Raw genomic sequence first — 23944 nt, forward strand, 5'->3', positions numbered from 1 at the left:
AGAAGAAGAGGAGGAAAAATGGGAAAGGGAGAATTCGAGGCCTTGAACTGCTCAGGGCTGGACTACTGCAAAGCAAGAGAGCGGCTTCTCCCTTGGCCCCGTCTGCGAGCCTGCAGAACCGCTTCGCCCCATCTGGGTGGCCATGGAGAAAAGCAGCCCAGGCACCCGGGGAGAGGCAGACACCGAGGCCGGCACAGATTTGGCATCCTCGGCTTGAGCTAATGAAGTTAATGCGGATTCAGAATTATGCAGTGATAATCTACGGATGTTGCAGAAAAGAAAACGTTCATTTGATAATCTTCTTTGCAACATGGGGTGGGGAGAGGCATTTAATGGCCTCTTGATGTGAGCTGTCCTGTGATTTAATTAAACTGCTATCCTTCAGCACTGGTGCTTCACGCTCCAAAAATAGGTGACATTGAGGTTTGTGAGAAAAAGGCTATTCCTTTTGCATAAAAAAATTGTTCTGATCAGCAAAAGCCATGCTCAGCAAATAAAAGCGCCTATTTGCTCACAATAGGAAAATGTAAAAAGGAAAGAGGAAAAAAAATTCACCGTACGTCAGAGTCCTGCAGAGATGGATGACAGGGACCTGCCTCTAAACGCGGCCACAGACTTTCTCCCAGCTGGGAATGCCAGAAAAGGCTCCCTGAGGCTCCACTTTTGGGCAGGAGTGCCGTTCGTGCAGAGGGGAGGAGGGGGCCTTGCTTCCCCCTAAACTGGCTCCCTCTGAAAGATCAAGAACAGTTTGCTTCATTCCCAACCTGCAAGCCTTCCCTGCTTTGGGCAGTTTCCTTGGCCTTCCCGTGGGTGTTTCTTTCAAACATCTCCCAAAATAAGGGCAGTGATTCTGCTCTTCCTCCCCAGCTGCTCCAACAATAGAGCAGAGTGAAGGAATGAAAGAGGTTTGAGGGAGGAGAGAGGGAAGTGGTGCATGTGGAAGGCCAGCCTCCCTTTGGCCCGAAGGGAGGGACGGGAGGCTGCAGACGGGGCCCCAAAATGGCAGCTGTGAATGGGAGGGGGAGTTTCTACACTATAATAGCAACTACAGTAACGGGCCACTTCCTTAGTATTCAGATTAGGCTCCTCACCCACATTCTGCAGGTTAAATCACAAGTCAAAATATCAGCAACGGAATGTCCTGCAGCCGAGGGCTGTGTCTGCCTATGCTGGGCCAAGGCATGTGGGCCGGTGCCAGGTGAGGCCGGGCAGGTGCCAGGAAGCGGCCACGCTTGGTGAGCTGCAACACCCAGCAAGGCTGCTTAGAGGGTGCCCAGCGCCAAGCCAGGCCCCACTTCCCAGAGGCTCCCAGGTGTATCTTTAGCTGCTTTATTGGAAAGGAAATCAAATCACACTTTATCATCACTGCCACCAGCGTGAAGAGAGCAAGATTAGCCTCTACCCAACCTGCTGCAGCTACAATATTGCTGATTATCAGCCTCGCAAAGCCATAAATCACAGTGGTGCCACTGCTTGGTGGGCTTCTCTCCCCTCTCCCGTTCTCACAAAAACAGCAAGGTGACAAAGGGGCAGCTCAGTTTCCTCCATTTTGGCCCTTTGGCCTCTTCACGCTCCTCAGCTCTGGCCAACTGGTCCAGAGTGGAAGGAGAAGCAGCATTTTCAAGACGCCGTTCCACAACCTCCCTCGCCTGGTGCTGGCGTTGCTCCCATTGCTCCTGAGCCTTAAAAGGGAGGCACGCAGGGGCCCTTGCCCTCCCCAAATGAAGAAAGGGCTGGAGTCACCCCCCCTCCTCCTAAAAGCAGAGGGAATTGAAGGTAATGTGAAGGAGGCTTATAATGGGGGCGCTTGAGAAAAATAAGCAAAGCAGCACCTTGAACCATTTTGCAAAGGAAGTTTTAATTCATGCTATCCAGATCAAAGCCCCCCCCCCGTTCCTCCTGCATTCAGATCACACACACACACACACACACACACCAGTTCCTCCTGCATTCAGGGTAACCTTCTCTGGCAGATGCTGGGTTGGCTGCTCTCAGCCACCTCGAACTTTGTACCACACAGTTTGTATCAAAAGAGAGAACACGTCCCATTTTTTTTAAACATTTATCTTTATATATATAAAAATTAAATATATATTTATATATAATATATTGTGTTTGAGACTAAAAATATAGTACATATTTTTAAGAATGAGAAAAGGAACATTTTTTTCTTAAAAAATGAGGTGAGGGAAGGAAGTTATCAATCACGAATGTATGTCTCGGGGGGGGGAGAGAGAGAGAGAAAACACGCTGGGGGCACCCTCTCACCCACCTGGTGCCCAAAGATTCAGAGGGGCCCATGCGCTCTGACTGCAAAGCCCATTTTGGAGCTGTAATTAGTTATTGCTCAAATTCTGGATGTCCATGAAGTGGGTGGTGGTGGTGGAAGAGAGCAGGGAGGGAGGCACCGTCTCCTTTTGAATGATGGCTGAGACTACCTGCGTTCACACGACCGTTGAGGATCCAGCAGTTGCATTCATACATGGCAAGCTTGGCTAATGTTAATGCTGATTTGCTTGCAAGCAATTTGTACGAACCCAGGCTGTTGGGCCTTTCAAACTGAGAATGGGAATGGGCTCATTCAGGAATGAGGCTATGCGCATGGCGGGTTGTGTGAATGCAGCCACGGGCTTAGAATTGGTGGGCTATCTTGTTGCTTTTGGCGCAGAGCCCTGTCCCCCCTCTTCAACTCTCCTATCTCCCCGCTTCCTGGTGAGCAGAGGGCAGATGCTGCAGGAGCTCCATTCCTGGCACCTCTGGCGAAAAAGGGAGGTGGGGCGGATGGCTCAGGTGCCCAACTCAGCATACAGCAACTTCCCTGCAAGTTGCAACGTGAGACCGATCTGCACCTCCCTCACCCTCTCCAGGAGAGATGGGAGAAGTGCAACATGAGCAGCAGTACTGGTAGATTTTGCACCCTGAACCACCAATCTCACTTCTCTTGTTCCCCGAGGAGAGCAGAGCAGAAGGTGCCTCTAAAGGGGGCACCCTGATAATCTTAGAAAGAAGCACTGCAAACACCCCTTGGAAAGTGCCCTTAAATCCAACGGAGGCATTTCCTGGATTTTCCAGCCCCATTGCACTGGGGGTGGCAGGGGACTGATGAAGCGGGACCCCAAATTGCACCAACATCCACTAGGCTGCAGCAAGAGACAACACTTCCCAGAATCAGCCAGAAGAGGGCGCTGTCTCAACGCACTTCTTCAGAGAAATGTTCCCAGGCCAGTGCAGAGGGCTCCAGAGTACCAGAATAGGCAGCATGCAAAGGAGATTGGTACCATTGATTTGGAAAGGGGGGGGGGGGAGAGGTGGATTCCTAGTTATGTGTCCTACTATACACCTGAGATATGAACTGTGCCAAGGAGCCCCCTCCTCCGACTTGCTTTGCCTTCTTAGTGGGTGCACCAGAGCAAGTTTTAAGGCACAGGAGACCGAAGGGCTTGCAGTCACCCCCTAGCAAGGAGGACAGGACAATGGTGGTGGGGGTGAAATGTCTGCACAGACACACAACGACCTACAGGATGCTTTTACCAGCCCTCTGCAGCAGCTGGGGGTCCAGGCCAGAGACGGAAAGAAGCCATGATCCCTCCTGCCGGGGATGAGACAGGCCTCTAAGATCTTGCCACTCAGGATGTGGCCATGTGGGAGAGTGGAGGGTGTGCCCAGCACTGCCCTCCCACCCAAAGGCCAGTCTCCAGCAGGGGCCTCCTCCTCCTCCTGCAACCAGGCTGCCCCAGAGGAGGGGGCTCAAGCAAGAGGGTGGGGGGAGGGTGCAGAAGAGGCTTCCTCCAGGCTTGGGGGAGGGACCCACAGTGCCACATCTTGAAAAGGCCTCCTGACTGGCAGGCAGGTTCGCTTGGGGCTGAGACCCTCTTGTGGGTGGGTGGGTGGGGGCACCTGAGAGCAGCCCCGTCCTGCCCCCTCATAACTGCCTGTCCAGGAGCCACACAGGGTGCAGGTTTTATGAACACCTTCCTGAAAGTGGAAGGGGGGGAGGAATCGCTCCCAAGGAGTCCATTTCGTACCAAAATTTGCACAATGCACAGCTATGGTCCAGCTGGGCAACACTTTCACTCCATCACCTTCAGCAAAGGGGGGTCCAGAAGGGATGCGGACTTCAGTTTTGATCATTCCCAGCCGGCGTCACCCCAAGTGCAAACCAGTTCTCTTAAGAGGGGGTTTAAGGAGGCAGCTGTTGCACCCAAGGCCGGCCTGATCCTGGCTTCTCCAAAAAAACGGCTGAAACTCAACCGATGCCCCCTATTTGGTGGCTACCTCCAACCGCTAGGCCTTACTGTACCGAATTGGGCTGGCCTCCTGTTAATGCAATGAGTGGAAGGCTGCCCGCTGTTTTTGCCTGGGGCTGCCAATGGATGCCTCTTCTGTGGGTAAGATGGAGAATGAGTTTCAACAGAGGCAGGATGGAGATAATTACTGCTCTGTGGGGGCTCCACTGCCCTCCCCACTTATCTCTCTTTTGCAAAGAGGAAAGGGGGAGCCCTTGAGGATGAGGCATCTGGAGAATCTGTAGCCTCATAAAAGAACCATCAGAGAGTTAAAGCAGCAAGGAAGAAACTGCAAAGGAGCAGCTGGACCGGTGGCCACCGCATTATCCTCAACTGGGCAGCAGGTGCCACGCTCTGCATTGTCCACAAGTCCAGCCTGGAAAGAGGCTGGGGAGGGGGAGAGGGAAAGAGCCCCCTGAATATCAGGGGGCAGTCACGAGGTACCTGCACCCATCAGGATGCAACACTTCAGACATGAGTCTGCATGCGCTGCTGGAAACGCTGCCCATAATCTGAGGAGCTGTACGAAAAACGGGTTGATGTGGTGTACTTTCCCAGGGGGTCGTATGTGTCATAGGCTGCCCGGTCCAGGGTGGGCGGAGGAGGCTGGCTGTAGCCTAGGCGGTAGGTGGCATAGCTGGCACTTGGGGGAAAGCCCGAATGACCCCCATAGTTTTCGTACGACAGCTGGCTGGCCGTGTCGGCAGTGGCCGTGCCCGGTGTGGGTCCCGGGACCGGGTCTCCACTGTAGTCAGAGGCAGGGCCGCGGCCGTAGCTGCTAAGTTGAGCGTAGCCGCTGGAATGGGAGAGGCGTGAAGACGGCCGCCCATCGTAGCGAGCCGGGCCAGGGGCGCGGTAGTCTGTGTAGAGCACCGTGCGGGAAGACGGCCTGTCCTCGTGGGCACGGACGTTGTAGTAGCCATTGGTGGGATCCTGGAGGACCAACCAGGAGAGAAATGCAGCAGCTGTTTACATGGCAGCTTCACAATCACTGCCGAACACAAAGAATGAAAAGAGGAAAGGAAAACCCCTCCAGAAGCAAAGCTCTGCCTGGCAGTGGGAGCCCCCCCTCAAGCATTTGACTGCTGCTGTAGATGCCACTGGCTGGAGGGAGGGCCTCTGAGGCCCTCAGTGGAGCTCTTCTGCCTCACAGCAACAAGGGCCCTGGGAGCCCAAAGAAAAGGCCCAAACTCTTCCAGGTTCCACCGCAGGCAATGGACTGCAGCCCCCCCCCCGTACAAACACTCCTGGGCTGCCCCATGGCAGAGCGCCTGGCTCCCTCCCTGCAAGGCAGGCCTCCCTCTCACCTTCAGCTCGTATTCTTCCCGTGTGTCCACCGTGTCACAACGCAAGTCCTGCTTCAGGTCCACGTCGTCCTTGAAGGACTGCAGGAGGCAGATGGGGGGACAGGGAAAGACCCAAACTTCAGCCAGGCAATACCTGGTTGTCGTGCTTTGCAACATCCCAAAGTACCATTCTGTCCCTATGACTCTCTTGTGGGCATCCTGAGGAAATCCTACAGCCCAGCAGTTTCCCAGGGAGTTTGTGTTAGGTCATCAGCCTGTCAGGCTCACCACGTCTCTTTGCTCCATTGATCTCTCTCTCTCTCTCTCTCTCTCTGATACCACCTCCCACAGCTCACCCATAACCCTCAACACATTCCCAGCCACAAACACTCCCACCGTCTCCTCAATCTGAGCCATAATGTCAAAAGGGCCAAGAGAAAAACATGACTTGCATGCCTTCTGACCCAGCCAGTAGTTGAGCTAAAGAAGGAATGGCAGTGAGCAGGTCCCCCCTCAGGCTTTTGGGTGTGGAGGCCCCCTCACCGAGTAAATGGCTTTCATAACCCGCGTTGCAGTGGAGACGCTGGCCGTGTCCTCCTCGCGGTCCGTGTGCAGCGTCAGGGGTTCCCGGTTCACCGTCTCCACCTTGATGTCTAGCTTACGCAGGGTCACGTCCTTTCGGCCTGGGCAAGAGAGAAAACTCAGGGCATTTTTGATTCCCGGCAGGAGGAGAACCCCAGGGATTTCTCGGGCTGAGCCACCAGCGCTAAGCTATGCTTCCCTCAAGGACGGTTCTTGTGCCGAGGGACCGGAAGAGTTCCCAACCAATTTTCCTAGGGGAATAAAAAGCCCAAGGTCTCATCTGATGTGCCCCGGAAAGAGCTTAGGAAGAGCTTAGGAAGCAGATAGTCCTCCCTGGGCTCGGCTTGAAAAGGCAGTGTAGGAAACTGAGTTTCAGCCAAATGAGTAAATGGAGCTTCCCCAGCTAGGAGCAGTACCCTGCTTAATAAATACCAGTTGGCCCTCTGTAAAGCAGATCGTGCCCCAATTATCCCATGCACACCAGACACTCACTCCCTTTGCGACGTCGGTACAGGAAACAGCCCAGCGCGATGAAGCAGAAGATGAGCAAAATAGCAGCTCCAATGGTGGCACCGGCAATTATGCCCACGGGCAGAACTTCTGCAAAAGGGGAAAATGGCTCTCTCCAAGGATCAGTCAAGCTTTGACACGTTGAGACTTTGTCCTTTTACCTCTGAGTCAAAGCCATGCCATCTCCTTGCGGGGGGTGGGGAACAGCAAGCAAAGAGGGGCAGCACCAGCCCCATTAGCGAGAAACCCAAGAGGAACCTCCTGGCTGTCAGAATTGGCAGCAGCCTTCAAACCCAGCAGCACCCCCAACGGGCAGGAGGTTACCTGGAACTGGAATGGGCAGAGGACCGCAGAATTTGCACACTCAACCCCCACTTCCGCCCACCCCCCCCACACACACTGGCCTTCCCTGGGGCACAAGGGCAGCCGCTGGCCATGAAAGCTAGTGAGAGGCCTTCCTGGCACTTGCCAGCTCCCCCCTTCTGACTGCCCACCTTTCTCCTCCAACTGAATGATGGCTGTCCGTGGACCGAAGGCATTCCAGGCGGTGCAGTTGTAGCGTGTCTGGAAATCCACCTCCATCACGTTGTTGATGGTGAGGGTGGAGAGCACCCCGTCACGCGTGTTGCTCCGCTCGACGGTGTAGCGCTCCAAGGTCCCCGTCTCCAAGATGTTCTCCTTCCAGCCCCAGGCCTTCGAGAGAGAAGAGGAAACAGCTCTTGACATCCACCCATCCGCCAGCCAGGCGGGTCTCCTTCAAGAGCCCTAAATACATCCTGCGCCAAGCCAGTATCTTCACGCTGCCCTCAGGACTCACGATTCGGTCGGGGAGGGGCGTGCTCCCAATGAAGCATTCCACTTTCCCTCGGTCTCCCCGCACAGCGTACTGGATGGAATCGCTGGAGATGATCGGCGGACCTGGAAAGACATGGAGGAAGGACAGAAAAGGTGTTAGGAGACCAAGACAGACAAAGACCCAGGAGGGCCAGCTGAAGTGGTCAGCAGCCTCCCCTCCTCTCTGGGCCCAAAGCAGCTGCCACCCGCAGCTGGGCCCAGTTGGTGAGGGGGTTTCCCTGCTTTCGCTCACCATTGACAACAAGGGCCACTTCGCGCTCGCCCACCCCGATCCGTGGCACGATGGCCTTGCAGACATACAGCCCTGCATCTGCCTGCGTGACAGACTTGAGGTACAGCTGATTGCTGTTGCCGAGTATCTGGGGGTGAAAAAAGATGCAGGATGCCTTTGGAGGGGGGAGAGAGAGCAGTCCAACATGGCGCAGCACTTTCCCTCCCTTCCTCCTGAGAAAACCCAGTCAAGACATGGGTGCAACGCCCCATCCCAAACTGGAGCTGAAGGTTGCTGGCCACACACACACCAATCTGGTCCACTAGGGCAAGGAGGGAACACACCATGTTGGATTCCTTCTTGGCCCAGGTGAGGGTCAGCGGAGGATTCCCAGTCCATACACAGGTCAAGGTGACATCCGAGCCAATATCAGTGGTCAGGGGCTTTGGATCCACCACGATGCGAGGAGCGACTGGCAGAGGAGAGCAGGGTAAGAGATGGTACGGAAGTGCCCCCTCTTCCCTCAAGGGCCCCAGGTGGCGACCAAAGGCTTTGGGGTCCTCTCATCTCAGCCTTGGCAGCTATGCCCCCCACTCACAATGGACGTCCACCAGGGTGCTGACGTTGGTGCTGCCCACGTCGTTGCGCACTTCGCAAGAGACAGGCTCTGTGAAGAAGGTGTAATCCACCTGCGTCTCATATTTGCTCTCCTTGGCGTCCTCGATAATCATTCCGCCTTTGGCCCACCTGGCAGGATTCGAGAAGAGATATCCCATCAGGCCAAGCATGGGGGGAGTCAGAAGAACCTCCGTGCAAGAGCAGGTGAGGGTCCGGAGGTCCATCGTTCCCACCTGGTCAGTGCCTAGCTCACCTGTAGCCTTTGATCTCTGGATTGGCACTGGCCAAGCAGGTGAAGGTGACTCTTTCTCCTTCCTGCACCGTCTGTGGCTGAATGGACAGCGTCACCGTTGGAGGATCTGCCACGCAGAAGGAACGGTTAACAGCCATGTAGCCGATGGCTACTTCTTTTCTTTGAACTGACCACCAGTTGGGAGCAGCACCCCCAGATTTCTTGACCCCATCAAGCTCTTCCTCTGCATCCTACATGCCAATGCTGTTGGCATCCTCTTTTGCCAAATTTTGCCAAGGGGTCTACCACTAGGCTGTCACACACCAGCTGGTCATAAAGTGCAGCTCCTTACGGTGAACGTTGAGCTTGATGGAGGCCTCCTTGCCCGCAGGGATGGCGTCGTTGCTGCAACGGCACACGTAGACTCTCCCAATGTCCAGGTCGGTGGGTGTGATGAGCAGTTGGCTGATGGTGGTCTCTCTCTTTCCATCCATTAAGACTTCCTGGAGAGGCAACAGAAGCTGAAAGTCTGGGGACACGGCCAAGGGGAGCCGTCAGAACTGAGACCGCAACTCTCTCCTCGTCAGAAAAGCACGGCTGAGCCGTACACAGGTTCCCTCCCTGCCCTCAGGATGTTGGCTGGGCTCTCGTGAATAAGGTGCCACCCCTCCCCCCGTATAAAGGACCCCAGAATGTTCTCTGGTGTCCCCAAGGGAGGTTTCTGCACGGGTGCCAGAACTGAAGCAGCAACACAGCCTTTTGTTAGAAAGATTCCCAGCAGAGAAACCTGCTCTGGTGGCAGCAACCCTCAACGTGCCCTGCCCTGAATCTGGGGGTAACTGCACCAATCAAATTAGCCTGGAACCAAAGCATTCCAGCCATGCCTATTAAATACCCAACGAGGTTGCCCAAATTAATGTCAATGCACCATAAACTGCTTGGGGATTAATGAGTGAAAAACAGCCTCGCCAGAGCGAGGAGGCTGCCAGCGCTGCCAGTGGGACGGTTATTCTGGATTTTGGTGGAAATGAAGTAAGAATTGGGGGAGGAGGAGGAAAGCACTCCCAGGAGGAAAGAGCAGGTGGAGAGAAACCATTTGCAGCTGAGCAGGATTCGCCCTTCGCACAAGGCACTGCAGGCACAGAGGCTGAAAACTGCAATGCCTCTGAACACTCGAGAGAGGCTGGGAATTAGGGGAGCTGCAGTTTGATACGCCCGAGGGGCAGTGGGTTGGGCAGGCTTGGATTCTGCATGGCTTCCATGGCAGATCTTGGCCCCTCATGGTGTCTGGGGATCGGTTTCCTCACGGTACCTGCAGACCCCAAGCAGCCCTCCCACCGACGTCGCCCAGCGTACCGTTGCAGTAGCGGCCTCGGACTGTGGCAACCCATCGCGGAGCCAGACGATTGTGGCCGCGGGCTTGGCATTTTGCGCCCGGCAGGTGAGGTTGTGCGGTGTGCCCGCACGGAGCAAGATCTCAGGGGCCCCATCAATCACCGGGTCTTCAGGAGGAACTGCAAGGGAAGCAGACAGAGCTAGCCACAGGTCAGGATCCTGAATAGAAGCTCAACACTTGGGCAGAGCCTCCAGCCCCCAATGGGAAAAGCAGGGAGATAACAGGCACCCCCATTCCTCATTCTGTTTAGAAAGCACTCAAGTGTCTGGAAGAGAGTCACTGGGAGTGTCCCTGGCCACGATAGCTATTAACGAAGGATCGGGGGACGCAACTTGAGAACGTGGGACAGGGAGGCAGCAGGAGGGGAGGAGGGACCAGGTTGCTGAGGCTCCAGCCATGTTTTTCCAAGAGGGAACCTCCCCCACTCACTGAGGACTGTTAGCTTGGCACGCCGTGATCGCAGGGCAGCCTCTGTGGCCTGGCATTCGTATAAGGCATCGTCGGAGAGAGCTGCGTCGGTGATCTCCAGATTGAACTGGCCAGAATCCGTCGCCCCGATGATCCGGTAACGTGGCCAGGCTGAGGAGGGAGAGGCAGGTGAGTGGGGCCAGGTGCCCAGCTGGCATCACCCTGCCTGGGCTTGGCGAAGCTCTGCAAAGCCACTGGCTGCCCACTTACAAACTCTGCCATTTGCCTGTAGCAATGTCCTTCTGCTCTGAGAAGGGGAAGTCTGTGGGGTAGCCCTGTCTCCACCACAGATCTGGGGGGGGGATACTCCATCCCCTCCCCCTGCACCCTCTGCAAGATTTGGACTGAACATAGCCCAGGCCTCGTCAGTCAATGGCAGAAGGTAAACTTTGTCCTTAGGGGGACAAAGTGGGGGGAGTGTGGGGCCATTCCCAGTGGCCAAGAGATGGGGGGTCAATGGCCCCACCCAGCAAATTGCCCCACCCCACGAAATACAGGGCAAGGAGTGCAACAGGCTCCCAAAGCAGCCTTTTCTTCTGCATTGAGTTGGGTCACCTTGCTGTAAAATTTGAGTGTCTTAAATGGTGGATGATCACTTGTGAGGAATGAAAGCAGGCTAGGCAGACGTCTGCAGAATAAAAAATCACGGAAAACTGCCACATTAATTAATAAGAGGCGGCAAATGAAGGGGGGTGTCCGTCCTCGGTGCTCTGTGCTGGAGAGGTGGCGCTGTTGGGCTGCCCGGAGCGAAGCCCCTTGGAAGGAGGCCAGCTGATGCTGGGAGGGGGGAGGACGCCCCCAGCGCTGTCCCTGAGGGCAGCTGGCATTTTCAGAGATGATGCCTTCTGGCGGGCAGGGGGTGGGCAAGGGTGGGAGGCGGACAATTTCCAGAGAAGATGTGCTGGGAAGAGAGTCCCACCTTTGAGGCCTTGTCCCATCCCCAGAGCCAGGCCATCTTTGGTCCACTGGACGATCCCGGAGTAGTTCAGCACCACACAGGACAGGACTCCCTTCTGCCCGGCAACCACCGTCTGGTCCTCCGGTTCCTCGATGAAGCGGGTCTGGAGGACTGAGGGGAGGGGGAGAACAGGGTGGGCTGAGTTCTTCTGCAACAATTCATGGGAATTGGATCTGCAGAACTGCCATGAACAGTGGCAGTCCGCCTGAGAGAGGCTGAGGATGGCGACAAGCAGAAGAGCCTCAGGAACCTCCTTTGTGAGCCACAGTCAAGGTGAGTCCCTGTGGATTTCAGGACCGCAGAGGTTCGCTCAGTCCCTCAGGGCTCCGTGGCACCAGCTGAAGCTCCGAGATCCAGGAGGGCCACCCCTCAAAGCAGGACTGCTTTCCTCTCCTCTCCCCCAAACTCCCCCCCCCAGGAACTCCTCTTTACTATTTGTATCCACCATCTGGGGGAGCCTCTTCTTTTCTGAAGGATTTGTTGAAATAATCATTAATTTGTTACAAATTTGTCACCTAATTAATTGGTGTTTCCTTCCAAGTTTGATTTTTTAAAAAAAAAATAAGGGGGGGCGGGTTTCCAGTCAATGGATTAACCAGCCAAAGGCTTCTCTTGCAGCCCCAGAGCATTGAGAACATGGCACAATTAAGGGGGGGGAATGACAGACACAGGAGGCACTTTCTGGCACCCAAAATACATGACTGAACGCCCCCAATTCCAGGCACAGCTTTAAATCAACTCAGCAGTGCTAGCAAAACCACTAAAGAGTTTGACTGCAACATCCGTAAATACTCCGACACGCAAGGCATCCATCTTTTGCTCTTGGCATCCAAAGCCTAGGGCCCCAAGGCAACCCCCCAGGAGAGGGTCCCTTGGGGCCCTCAAGCCAACTCCCCCCCATGCCCCCCCAGCAGAGGATCCCTTGGGCATCCCCCTTTTCCATCCTCAGGAGGGAAGCCAAACCCACTGAACAGTTTGACAAAGGCTGGTCCCTACTTGCCTCTCTCTGCTTCTTTGTTATCCTGTCTGTACTGACTTGATTTAAAAGCAGCAACAAAACCACTCAGAAAACTGAATAACACTTTTATAAATGACAATACACAACAGGAATGACTGTGTCTACTTGGCAGGGCTGCTGCGATGTGCACGCTTAAAACTTGCAGGGTGGTGTTATCTTCTGAATCCTGGCAAGACTCTGCCTCCCCCTCGCCACAGCCGCACGCACGGTGTGAGCACAGGTGTGCACACCCACTGAGGCAGAGCGGCTGGGAAAAGGTGATAGTCATGATAAGCAGGCACTGCAGAGATTTCATTTAAGGTTGCTGTCACTTCTCTCCAGATAAGAGAAAGAGCTGCAGTCCTATTGATTGTTGAGCCAGGAAGGAAAAAAATGCCAGCACACGTCACAAGAAATAATTTGTGTATGGAGAGAAAATATTTGTGGGGCCAAGAGCCCCCTTCCCTCACAGCCCCTCTCCTCCTGGAGCGCCTACGCCTCCCTCAATGCCTGGCTTGGCACTTGGCCCCAGATCAGGGGCAAACTGTGGCAGGGTTTGTGGGGTGCAAGAAAAACAGCTGCCTGCCTGGTGGGAGAGAGGACTGGACTTGGAGGCTGCAACATTCCTCCCAATCTGGAAACTGGGAATAAAATTTTTGGGAAAACCATCTCCACATGGTTAGGAGCAAACCAGAAAAATGGGTGAGCACTTCCCCCTTCTGGAGTTGCCTTCTAGCCTAGCCAGCTGGGTCTCCAAAGTACTCAGCCGCTTCAGGGGACCCAGACCCATCCCCCTTCCCAGGAGAGGCTGGAAATCCCAGGCCCTTTGGAGAAAGAAGAAGTAGGGGGCTGGAGAAAGAGGGGGTAGGGGGTATGGGCTCCCCCTGTGCCAGTTCAGTCCCAATCACTGAAGGCCTTGCCCTTCCCCAGAGCACAGCAGCTTAAAACGCTGGTCTTGTTCTGCCTCCTTCTCCAAAAGTGAGAGGGATGATTCATGGTACTTGGTCCCAGCTGCCCCTCTGTCAGGCACTTGCCTTGCCAGGAGCCCTGCCGTCCCTGGGCCTCTTGGACACTTGTCTCTTGGGGCTTTTTCTTGGGATGCAGGAAAGGACAACAGGGACGTCGTCACAGGCTGCCTGAAGCCAAGATTTGGGGATGCCCAGCAGATACTGAGTCCTGGATGGAGCTGCAGAAAGTGGGTCAGCAGCTAGTGCTGGAGGCTGAGCCTCTAGATGCTAATGGACTACAACTCCCATCCTCTCGCAAGACGAAGGTGGCTGGCAGCCATTGACAACGGAGTTTCAATCGCATGGATCACACAGGGCTTCGAAGGTCAAGTGCCCCATTGGGTTGGGGTGAACACCTGGGGGGCAAAAAGATGCCTTCCCTCCTTCCTCCAGGCGGGGAGAGGGGGAGGGAAGGGGCCCAGCCGCTCCCAGCTGAGGAAGACTAACGGCAGCTCTAGAGCCAAGCAAAGGGGGCTTGCCTCAAGCCCATCCCTCCATTTATCAACAGGAAGGCTGGTGAGAGCCGCTGGCTGTTAAAGCAGGGCCCAAAGGAAAGCCTTTCATTTCCACCAACCGCTTTCGGAAGGAACTGAATCTCCCTGCTCAGACTTTGGGTTTCTATCGCCTTTTCTTCCTTCCCTGCGTTTCCTCCCCCTCTTTTGAATTTAAGCCTTTCCCCCAAGCCGCTCCCTCCCTCCCTCCCTCCGTAAAAGCAACCTATGCATTGTGTCCTCCAAGGAACATGGAAGTAAAACAGTATTTTGGAGAGGAGGGGGAGGGTCCTGCGAAATGCCCTCCCTTGGGCACAAAAGAGGCGGCTGTGTGTGAATTTGGGAGGGGAGGGCTGGGCGCGAAGGAGAGCCACCCAGGGACAGGACAAACTGCTCTCCCCCCAGCTCCAGTTTGCCTCCTTGAGCCCCCCCCAGGATGTTAAGCAGCACTGAGGGGCTGCCCATCTGCTACAAAGCCCCCCCACCTAACCTGCCAGGGGCGCTGCGGTATGTTTGATGGCTGGCTGGAAACGGCTCCTTAGACTCCCTTGCCCCCCCCCCAGCCCACTCACTCCGCCAAAAGCATTTCTCCAGCCCTGGAAAAGTGGAAACAAGACAGCCGACTCGCGTTCAAAGCAGCAAATGAGACGAACAAAGATCTGCCAACTAACTGACGGGGAACAAATTTAGGTCTGGGGAATGGAAAGAGGAAAGAGGGAGGGGTTTTGACAGGCACAAAAGCTGCAAAAGACGACGGGATTGTCTCGGCAACCTCCAGAAGCAGCCAGACATCAAGATTTGGCAACATCAAAGTTCACGTCGGAGCCGTTACCCGTCGTGTGCCAGGGAAGCGGCTCTTCCTGCATCTGTCTGGCAGGCACTCTCTGTATGGGGGTCTCCAAGGGGCGCCCTTACTCTGACCGGCTGGCTCCTTGTTTGCAAACCTGGCTCCTGGCTGCCCTCAAATGCTGACCTGGTTGGCACGCCCACCTTGTCAGGTCTGCTGGCGAAGGAAGAAAAGCCGGCAGCGTTCACATGGAATGAGGAGCCCTAAATCACAGTTTACAAACCACAATGACTGCTCCAGACATTAAACTAAAAACCACCACCTTGAAAGGGATTGTCTAATCTCTGTTCAAGGGTATTCAAATTGATGGAGGAGAAAAAAAAGGGGGGGATTGTCAATTACCCAGGAAAGAGCCCAGTGAGGGTTAGATTCCCAATCCCAGGATATTCGCAGGCGGGTTAATCTGGGCTGTGGGACCCTTCTAGCATCTCAGCCTCTGAATGGAAGGTCTCAGGGGATGCCCGAGAGGGCTGCCCTCTGGCCTTGGGGAAGCCCTGCACTCACCCTGCAGTGTAGGCCATTTTAGTATCCTGATCATATCATCGCTGCAGAGAACTTTGCAGCTTCTCAAGAACTTTCTTCTAGTCAAGTGGCACCACTAAAAACCATACAATAAATCCAGAGGGGCCCCCAAAACTGTAGGGAGATGTGTTAAACTCCTGAAAATGACCGTAAATGTTGCTGGGAGACTGTTTCCAATCCCAGCACCCCAGAAAGACAGGCAGAGAAGGTTTCCCCAGCCACTCCCTGGCTTGAGTGAGGGTCCCACTTGGGTCTGGCAGGGTCTCGGTGCTCTGACCGTCTGGGATCGCGCACTTTGTGTGTGGCAGCCCTGAGCCAAAGCCCCTCTTGGCAAGCTGGTGCCGCCGGGCAGCCCTCCTCGCCAGTTCTCATTTAACCGTCTTTCCCGCAGGAGCAAAGGCCTCGATTGGTTTTGACACCAATCTCACAACAAATTTAGCACCTCATTTCCCAGTCCGATCAAATATTCCACCTTGATTATTTCAGAGCCACAAGACGGGGCTTTTCGCATCCAAACAAGCGGAAAACACCTTGGCTGGACGTCAGATTCCATCAGCCTCACTTTCCAGCCTCTTGGCAAAAAAAAGAAGAAAAGGCCGGGAGGCAGAAGCCAGCCAGGCCCAGAACCAGGGTGGACTAGGAGGGGAGGAGACCCCCCCCTTCCTCTTTCTGGCTGTGAGTGGGAAAGATGCGCCCTGGGGGCGAGGCAGACAAAGCAGCCTGGCTCTCTACAGCATCCCCAGGGACCCGCAGCTGCCTCCTGCCTGCCCCAGAGGCACCCAAGCTGGCATCGCATCCAGGAAGCCCAAAGATCCCGGAGGAGAAAACCCTTCAGGCAATGAGTTGGTTCCCACAAGATGCAGGACAACGTTCCACCAACAACCCATGCTAGTAAAGTCAAGTATGCTGTGTGAATGCAGAAGCTGGCTGGGGACTAGTCTCTCTGAATCGGTTGCTGCTGCTAACAGCTTCTGGATCCAAGGCTGGCAACCTGGCTGCTGCCACTGACCAGCAGAGGCTCTCCTTGGCTTGGGGCGGGGGAGGTTGGGAGGGAAGCCCCCCCACTGCATTCCCAGCTGCCCTCCAGGAGCCCCGGAGCTAACTTCCAGCAGAGTCAACTCTTTCTCCAGCCTCTGAAGGAGGACAAATTCTTTTGGCGCCCTCTGCCACTGCTCCTTGCAAATGTCCCTGTGTGTGTCGGGGGGGGGGAGACCCCCGTTTTGCACAGCCCCATTTTGGGGGTGGGCAGCAGGAAGCCCCTCAGCTCCAGCTTTGCCCATTTCACAAGCGGGCCTCTGTGGCTTCCACTCTTTGTTCCCTGGGCTCCCGAATTCTTCTTCCAGAGAGGAGGGGGCAACCCCTCGTCCCCCTCCCAGGGACAGCCTCCCAGTCCCCACGTGCAGCTGGGCCCGTGTCCTCTTCCACACAACCCCCAGGCCCAAGGGGAGTCCAGTGATCTGCCAGACACGGGGAATAATTGGAAGAGACAGCTAATGAACAGGCATTCATCAAACTTCTCCCAGCCTCATCACCCCAATCAATTAAACGAGAAGGAAGCCGCCCGCCCTCCTACGTAGCACCCAGGGGGAGGAGAGGACAGAGCACCGAAAGGGGGAGAGCAAATTTCTGGCCCTGCTGGATGTGCAGGAGGGAACCATAATTAGTCCAGAGAAAACATAAGGAAAAATTTCAATTAAAATGATGTCAAGAGGAGCTATAAATACAGGCCTCGGCTGACACAAGGAAATTGACTCTTATTTTCCCTCCTCAAAGTTTCCTAAACATTTTTCACCTAATAAATAACATTATCATTATCAGAATTATTGTGAGGATTATTAAAAAGCTCCATCCAACCTCAGGCCTCAAAAAGCAATATATGTCCTCCCCAAACAAATTATACTGTTTTCAGTGCACAAAGACAGGAATAGAACTGTGCCCGGAGGAAAGTCGCGGGGGGGGGGAGGGAAGAGCCCCTAAAACTAATGAATAGCATTACTGCCTTACAGCAAACAGCTCCATCTTTCTGGAGAAACACAGGGAGACAGAGGAGGGGAAAAGACTGGCGCAGCTGAGCAGATAAAGGTCCAGTGGGCAGCAGCTGAATCTGGGGCTTGGCTGGGGAGCTGGTCAAACCACGATCGAGCCAGGAGCTGAGAGGCTGAGCAGCAAAGCAGCAGCTACAATGCCCCAAAGGTCCCAAGATCAGAGGAGTGGCAATGGCTGGCGATCCAAGGAAGCGCCTTCCGATGCCAGATGCTGGGCAGAGGGCAACTCTTCCCTGCCCCTGGGGTCCCCACGGAGAAGCCTTGGCCCCTGGGAAAGCTGGGCACAGCCTGCCTCTAAAATTGGGAATGGTGCGCAGCCCTTGCCAGAGGCAGGAGAACCCACAGAGGACTGCTGCTTCCCATTCCAGCCCACTCCCCACATCTGCTTAACCCCGCTGAGCTGCCCTGGGTCCCCCTAGACAGCCTCAGAGCCAGGAAAGCCCCAGAGAAAAGAACTACGAAAACTTTCTCCTGCTTCCAGGCATCTCAAGAGAAGCACCTGCCAACATCCAGCAGCCCCTCCCCCGCATTTAATTGGGCAGATGAGAAGCTGCAGGTAAAACACCTTTGAATGTTTACATAAAATCTGGGCCAAGTGCAAGATTTATTTTTCTGGATGTTCAGTGCAGAGGAGTTTTTGGTTGAGAAGCTACCTGGGGCTCCCAGCTCTCCCCCCAAATAGCCCAAGTGGGGCAAGGCAAGCTTAGGGGGCAGTCTGATCCAGGTCGATGAGAAGAAGCCAACTCAGAGCTCAGTTGTTTACTAGCATCCCAAAGTTCGTGTGTATCTTGAAAAACATCAGAAAAACAAATTTTGGGTTCTCTCTGGCAGTGCCCAAAGCCATACCCTGGCCGGCTCCCCCTTTCTGGAATAATACTGCCAACTTTATGGGTTCATCTGGGTCTGCTGCCCCAAAGCCCCCCTCCTGGAAGAGATTTCTGGGTCAACTGGGCCCCACACCGGCCTCTCCGTTTTTGAAAAGCCCTTCAAGGGAACCCTTGCTCTCTTTTGCCCCAGCCCAGAAATGGTGCAAAGCTGTGGCAGCCCTGGAGGAATCTCAGAAAAAGGGGCGCCCCCAGCCCCTCCCCCAATGTCAGCAGGGGTGCAGCCCCTTTGTTCTGCCCTATGAGGGGGCAGCCCAGCTGCCTGAGCTGGAGCGGGGAGGGGTTAAGTAGACCCTCTCTGCTCTGCTGGAATCTGCCATTCTTTTTTCCTTCCTTTCTCTGCAGAGAGAATCCCTCCCCCCCCCCACTTCATCTCCTTTTGTAAATCAGAGGCCCAAGGAATCCAATTATCTTGCAAGCCCCTCGGTGGCAGCTGAAGCCCCCCCTCCTCCCGCCAAGCAGGGCTGCCAATTTGGAGGGCATCTTCCATGGCCCCGCCATCCCCCAGGTGCACCCCAAAGAGCCTCAGGGGGGCCTTGGGGGCTCCCTAGAGTGGAGGGAGGCCGAGCAACCCCTCCAGTTCAGGGGACTTCCACCTACCTGGCTCCATCACTCCAGGGTGAAACCCTCCCCCCCCAGGCAGGCAGAAAGACAAAGGGGCCGCTGGAGAAGGAAGGGGGGCAGCTCTCTGGTGGGCAAGGACAGAGCAGCAAGCTCCTCTGGTCCAGCTTTCTCCCTAACAGCCCTGCAGGATAGGCCCAGAGCACACATACCAGTTCCATCTCCCATTTGCCAGGTGGGAAAGCTGAAAAGGGGCGTTTGCTTAACAGGAGGAAATAAAACTTTTAACCTAAAAGCTGGGCTCCTCTTTTTCTCCCCTCCCATGAAGAATTCCTGGGGGGAGGGGCAGTGAGAAGACCGCCCCCCCTACAAAGATGAAAAGAGCAACGGTGACCCAGAGACTTGGGCTCTTCTGGGTTGAGAGCTGCCCCCTCAGCAGTGGCGTGCCTGGCGGGAGGGGCATATTTCTCTGATGGGCTTTGCCCAGTGGGTGCCTGGCCGCCTCCCCCCTCCCCGATGTTCCCCCCTCCTCTTCTTCCTCTGTTGGGAAAGTAGGTCAGCACAGCCAGCTCCCCATTCAGTCCCCAAATCTCTCCTTCCTCAGCTCCCCCCCAGCAGCCAAGCGGCCTGGCAGGGTTGCCAGGGGACCCGCAGGTGCAGAAGACCCAGGTCTCGGGGTGGGGGGGCAGGGGGGAGGCCCCTGGGCAGTCTGAGTGGAGCTGCCAAATCCGCATGGCGGGTGAACATTCCCCTCTGGTGGGAACAAATCCCCTCACAGCCCTTAATAGAGGCAGGTGGAAGGGGGACGCGCCTTTCTCTGTGGGGCCAGGAAAGCAGAGGGAGGGAGGCCAAAGCGGCACAGGGGGCACGTGGTAGAGGAGGCAGTGTGTGTGTGTGTGTGTGTGTGTGAAATCATTCAAGGGCATCTGGATCCTTCAGAAGAGCACCCAAACCATTTCCCGTGGCAGCGCAGGTGCAACTGAAGCCGTTTTGCCCCCCAGGTGAGGGCAGAGCAGCCGGGGTGGAGGCAGAGGCGGCTCGGCCTCCCTGGGGCTGCCCGCTTGGTGAGTTACGGGAGCCGCACCAGGCACCGTAAGGTCTCCCTTTGGGAAGATGCCCCACATATCTTCTTCTGGAGGCCTGACTGGCCTTTCTGAATGCCCAGCTCCCTCTGATTTATAGGCTAACAGCTTGGAAACGAGGGATGAGCAGGTTCCCTCCTCGTTAGGCAACTCTGCTCTTTCTGCACCTGAGTGACTCTCCAGAGACAGAGAAAGTTGGACTCCCCCATTCCAACTTTGCCCACCCGGACCCCTGCATTTGTGTTGTTGGAGAACAGAGAGGCTTAAAGCAGCAAAGCATCTCCAGCGAGAACTCGCCTCTGGGCAGCCGCAGCTGCACCCGAACGCCAACTGTCTTCTGCTGCTGCTGCCGCCGAAGGGCTCTTGTAAGAAGAGCAGCAGGGGACGGGAGAGCCGGCAAGCGCACACCATGGTGGAGAAAAAACCAGCCACCTGGGAAGTTAATTTCCAGGTTATTATTTCTCCTTCAATCCCTCCACCTGCCTTAGTTTAACTCTGTTTTATTCTTGGCAACATGGGAAATGTAAACGCCGCAGTTGCTTTGCTGGAAATATCTAATTGTCCATCCTGGCCTGGCTGCCAGCACAAGCCTCCCTCTTGTTTCCAAAGGGAGGTTCGAAGGAAAACCGAGTCAGCCTGGGAGGCGAGGCCGAAGCAGGAGATGCTAACACAAGGCAGCCTTTTGGCACCAAAGCTCTGCACCCGAGCTGGACCGGGCCTGCTGGAAGACTGCGGAGGACATCCATTCTGCCCCTCCTGCCCAGGCTGGGCCAGAGATCAGGAGGGTCTGCCAGCCTTCCAGGCCTCCACAGACAGGACGCAATGGAGGTGACCTCTCTTGCCCTCTTTCTGGGCTTCGACTTTCCCACCCCGAGAGAGCGGCTGCTTCCACCATGGAGCCCCGCCTGAACCCCAAGACTAGCAGTTGCCGCAAAAGGCGTTTTTAAGGAGGGCTGCCAAGAAGGCGCCTGCCTGGCCTTCCTTCCCCCTCCAGCACAGATCATCCCCATCTATCACTCTTATCATGCCCCACTGCCATCTTTGCTTGCATCTTTGCCCCGTCCCTCCCTGTCTGGCTGGAAGCCATGGAGGGAGCAGCGCCTGGCTGGCGTATCAGAGGCTGCCCGAAATGGCTCTTCCCCCCACCTGTCCATTCCCCAGAACCAGACCTAGAGACAGTTTTGTGAAGCTCCTTCAAGACAAAGAAATGCCGCATTCCAGAGGGGAGGGGAGGCCCTGCCTTCCGGGATGGGGGGTTTATAAAGGGGCGCATTTAAGAACAAGAAGTGGCTGGAATGAAGTCTGTGCCTGCTACGTGCCCATGGGCAGCGCAAGATCTGACTCTCAGAAGCATTATTAATACTTTTCGTATTAAAGTTAATATTTCATTAACCCACTCTATGCATGTAAATGTTTAATATCTGCCTTTCTATTGTCACAGCTTATCTCACTCTTGAATGAACACAAAGCTTTTAAGAAGTTCACTGCCCAAGAAGTGAGAACTGCGACCCATTTTCCCAATCCAACTAGAACCCAGTGAAGTATTAGCCCTTGGCATAGTCCATCCCTCAGAACCCCACTAGTGGACCATCCCGTGGGAAACAACTCACACCCTTAGAGGAGGAGGTCTTGGTCAGCGATCCCCACTCTGAGCCAGAGGAACTTTGGTGCTTCGTGAAGCGTTTCTCTCCTTTGCCTCCCAAATGGCAGAGGGGAAGACGGCCAGGAAGGTGCCTTGTTGTGGTCCTAAGGGGGCTGCTCCTTCCGCTCTGGGCCCACATGCTGGGCGTGGTGCTCTCCTGTGGGCCTCGACCAGATCAGCCTTGCTGAGGGGCACCAGCCAGGGCAGGAAGGGCAATGGAGAGGAGGCATTCAAGAGAGGTTCAGAGAAAGGCCACCCTACAATGGAGGAGAGGCCGACAGAAAAACTCCTTGGCACACTGCCAGCAAGACCTGTGGGGCACTTAATGGAAGCGGGGGGGGGAGGTGTTCAGGGGTACTTGTTCATTTCAGAGGGTACCAGGTGTGGGGCAGGATCAACACAGTTGCTGCCACTCCATCTTTCACCCCAGGGCTGCAGACAGAGCATGGCTGGCACATGTCAGAGCTGGGTACATGTCTCTATCCCTCTGGGTGGGGGCAAGTGGCCTGCAGATTGTGCGTGGGGGTCTGCCTGGAAGAGATGGGCGGGCCTCACCCGGTTGCACAGCAGGTTGCACAGCAGCACTTTGCACATGGTGTGGCTTCCCCGCGGGCAAAGCCCCAAGGCTGGCAGGAAGCCAAAGGGCAGGTGGGGGCCACTTGCTGGGAATGGGGCTCTGCCTGGCAGGGCCACTTCCAAAGGCCCCAGTGCCGCAATGGGCCCTGCTGATCGGCAACCAGACAAAGAGTTGCTCTGCCCGGTGGTGATGTTTAAGCCCTTGGATCCTGTCCTGTAAAATAAAGCTGCTGGGCTGTTTTGGCCGAGTGATGTGAGGGGCTGAGCGAGGCCAGGCAAGGCCAGAGGGCAGGCTCCAGATGGGGAAGCCGGGGCCCAAACTGGTCCAAGCACAGCAGAGGCTGCCCAATGACGTCATCACGGAAGGCAGCCATCAGCTGGCGCCCTCCGTATCACGAAGCCTCCTCCTTTGCGTGGGTCCCCCGCTTCATCCCCCGGCCCCTGTTCACAGGAGCAGGGCAAACCTGCCTCCCCTGCCAGGGAGCCCCCAATGTCGGTTCCTCCCCCCCCACATCAGTGGTCTTGCAAATTGCACCCTCCCAGCTACGGTTGCTGAAAATTGGGACCAAGGGGTGTTACGGGACTGTAGTTTGACTCCCCTGGCTTAAATGTCCCTCGTCCATGTTTTGATGGGTGAAATATGTTGGAAGAGGGCTGGGATTTGGGAATTTTGTCTGATTTCTGGCAAGAATCTACATTTCTGTGGCTGAAGGGAATACTAAGGGTGCTTGTTTATTAGCTCAAGTTTAATTAATTTGTATATTATCCCCGTTAATTAAGATCTCTTTCCCCCTCCTCCTCAAAAAAGAGAGAAGAATCGGCAGTCATTAAGGAAGATGCTGGCAGCCGCCCCTCCAGCTGCTCCCCGCCTGCCTTGCTCTGAGGGTCTTTTGGCCGCTGAATTATCCTTCCCGGCTCCAGCAGATGTGAGGGGAGCAGGCACTCCTTCCAGCCAGGCTGAGCAGATGTGGAATCCTGTCCCTTCCTCCTCGGCCTGATTCATCAGTCCTGGGGGGTCTGGGAAGGGGAAGCGGGCGAGGGACGGGGGAGGAGGGGCGCCAGCCTTTGCCAGCCCAGCCCAGCGGAGGAGAAAATAAGCAGGAGAGGAAAGGAGTGAAACTCAATTTGCACCAGCCCTTCTGACTGGCTGCCAGCCTCACTCGCCCTGTGCCCACCCAGCTTCGGCCACGCACAGAACAGGGGAAACCCCCTGGGGGCAAAACTTCCCCCTTCGCCCCAACCCTGTGCCTGTGCCCCCCCATGGCAGGCAGCCGAAGCCTCTTTAAAGCCCTTTGGGGCTGACGTGGGGGGCACCCCTCCATTCTTTGTCCCCGCCTTCAGCCGGCTGCGCCCCAAGCCTCCTTGTTCTGCCAGCCTTCAGCTGCAACCTTGGCTGCCCCCACCCCCCTCAGTGCACAAGAAGGAATGCAAGGAGACCTCCTCCTCCAGCCTGCTTGGCCTTGAAGAGGGCCAGCAACATCTTGGGAGCCATGGGGGGGGGGACTTAAAAGGGCTGCTGCAAAACATTGCTTGGCAAATTTCCCTCCCACAGAGGGAGCCTACAGCAGGCTCCCTCCCCCAACCCGCCAGGCCAAACCAGTCCCTGCCTTTTTTATGCACAAGACTTTAAAAGGGACGGAGTTTGGCCCATATGGAACAAATTAACTCCCCGCCCCCTTCCAGTTGGGCTGGGTTGGCAATACCTCCCCCCCCCACCCCGTGCAATCTGCAGAGAGCATTCCAGGCAGACAGGACCGTGAACTCATCCTCACAACCAGGAGAGCCTGAGGCCAGCCCCAGAGCCCTGAGCTCTCCCTGGCCGGGCGCTTCAGGAAGACAAACCCCCCCCCCCCGCTCTGGACGGCACTGCCCGAGCCACAGCCAGTTC

At 55.7% G+C, this 23944-nt stretch overlaps 1 protein-coding gene across 1 annotated transcript in view; it reads right to left on the bottom strand.

Annotated features, from left to right (window-relative positions):
* Nucleotides 1-2119: 2119 nt before the first annotated feature.
* KIRREL1 (kirre like nephrin family adhesion molecule 1) overlaps nt 2120-23944 on the bottom strand; it is a 29286-nt gene continuing 7461 nt past the window's right edge. The window contains exons 2-15 of the mRNA XM_083374744.1: nt 11364-11513; nt 10406-10555; nt 9937-10094; nt 8933-9083; nt 8602-8707; nt 8329-8477; nt 8075-8202; nt 7752-7878; nt 7482-7582; nt 7159-7357; nt 6647-6754; nt 6116-6255; nt 5594-5671; nt 2120-5219 (exon numbers count right to left, since the gene is read on the bottom strand). Of these exons, the coding sequence (XP_083230870.1) occupies nt 4755-5219; nt 5594-5671; nt 6116-6255; nt 6647-6754; nt 7159-7357; nt 7482-7582; nt 7752-7878; nt 8075-8202; nt 8329-8477; nt 8602-8707; nt 8933-9083; nt 9937-10094; nt 10406-10555; nt 11364-11513 (2210 nt within the window). The 3' untranslated portion in view covers nt 2120-4754. The remainder of the gene's footprint in view (nt 5220-5593; nt 5672-6115; nt 6256-6646; nt 6755-7158; nt 7358-7481; nt 7583-7751; nt 7879-8074; nt 8203-8328; nt 8478-8601; nt 8708-8932; nt 9084-9936; nt 10095-10405; nt 10556-11363; nt 11514-23944) is intronic.

The sequence above is a fragment of the Vipera ursinii genome (assembly GCF_947247035.1).
Source record: "Vipera ursinii genome assembly, chromosome: 15".
NCBI classification, from domain to species: domain Eukaryota; kingdom Metazoa; phylum Chordata; class Lepidosauria; order Squamata; family Viperidae; genus Vipera; species Vipera ursinii.